Here is a 1,605-nt window from a genome sequence, read left to right as displayed (position 1 = left end):
TCACCTGTAACTACAGTTTCAAGGGATCTGATTCTTGCCGTCTTGACCTCCAAACACATGGCATACACACACACACGTTCTCTCTTAACCAGAAAATGAATATTTTTTTAAAAGAAAAATAATTTAAATATTCACTCATCCTCAGCCTTCCTAATGTTGCGACCCTCATGGTGACCCTCAACAATAAAATTATTTCCTTCCTACTTACAACTGTAGCTTTGCTACTGTTATGTATAATAATGTAAATACCTGACATGCAGGATATCTGATATATAACCCCTTTCATGATCCACTAGTTAGAACTGTTAGCTCAGATTATTAAAATTTAAAATATTAAACAGAACTGACATATTTATTTTCATTTATAGCAATTGCAATAGTGACTAACAGTTCACATGTAAAATGTTAAGTTTTAAAAGTTTGTGTGTATATGTGTAAACTCTGTGTGTGCGTGCATGTACGTGCCTCAGGAGGCCAGGAACACACATCAGATAACCCTAGAGCTGGAGTAACAAGCAGCTTGGAGGCACACAGTGTACTGCTGGGGTTTGAACTCTGGTCTTTTATAGAACAAGAAACACTTTTAACCTCTCAGATATCTTTCCAGCCCCAAGAATGAGTCCTAGGTCTGATCCCTAGAACTTAGAAAAAAGAAAATTTCAGATCATTTTCATGGGTCCAGATTTTAACCCTTTGGGGATTCTAGATATTATCTTCCCATGTTCTACTTTCTGCATCATGATGTTCCTGTTTTTAAGAATCGTGGAATGAACTACACACAGGAAGTTCAGATGGATGTTAGCTGCTCTGAGAATGACACCAACTGAAGATACGTTACAGTTCATGTTGGAAGTGATGTTTGTAAGAGGATCAGTGTCCTTTAAGTTTCAAATTCCCTTTAAGACATTCATTGAGGAAACATTCATGTTTTCAAGCAAGCTTAGTGTTTATTGAATGTGTTTCTAATATAAATATTGCAACGTGATAAGGGGTGGTCTCAAAGGGTAGGGGGTGGGACAATGTGTAAGAACAGCCCCAGAAACAGGACCAGTGTACAACTTGAGACAGGATATTTGGGAGAAACATAACAAAGGATGTGGGTTTGTCACAAGATCAATTCTTGCTGTTCCATACAAGACGAATGCCCCTCTTCTTGCGTTCCTCTTCAACCCAGGGAAAATGCAAAATATTCAGATTGTTATTTTTCTTTTCAACATCTTGCAGTAATGTCTGTGATTCCTCAGGAAATGAAGATTTGTACAGTCTGGGGTGAAAAAAAGAAAATTCTGTTTACTAATTTAAAATACTCACTAATTTGTATGTGTTTGTACAGGTGCATGCTTCTGCAAACATGTGAAGGTCAGAGGACTATCCCTGGTAGTCCATCATCCCTCTTCTATCTTCTACTAAGGGGATTTTGGGTTGTCAGGTATGACAGCAAGTGACTTCACTCACTGGGCCATGTCAACATCCCACGTTTTGTTGTCAATCATTTGCCTCTCTTTACACCTATGACTATCTCTCTGTCATCCATCCCTAGGAATGAATGAATGATCCAAGAGTGGAGAGAAAATGTGATTCTTTCCCAGAGAGTAGAGACCCAAA

General features: G+C 38.3%; 1 protein-coding gene across 3 annotated transcripts in view; it reads right to left on the bottom strand.

The window, feature by feature from the left end:
* Nucleotides 1-1,113: 1,113 nt before the first annotated feature.
* Nucleotides 1,114-1,605, bottom strand: part of LOC114633250 (NACHT, LRR and PYD domains-containing protein 9A-like) — a 24,273-nt gene continuing 23,781 nt past the window's right edge. For all 3 annotated transcript variants that reach the window (XM_028781855.1, XM_028781857.1, XM_028781856.1), the window contains one exon: nt 1,114-1,264. In XM_028781855.1, coding sequence (XP_028637688.1) covers nt 1,114-1,264 — 151 coding nt within the window. The remainder of the gene's footprint in view (nt 1,265-1,605) is intronic.

This window comes from Grammomys surdaster, unplaced genomic scaffold (genome assembly GCF_004785775.1).
Source record: "Grammomys surdaster isolate TR1022 unplaced genomic scaffold, NIH_TR_1.0 570, whole genome shotgun sequence".
Lineage (NCBI taxonomy): Eukaryota > Metazoa > Chordata > Mammalia > Rodentia > Muridae > Grammomys > Grammomys surdaster.
This window is presented reverse-complemented; position numbering and strand designations above follow the sequence as displayed.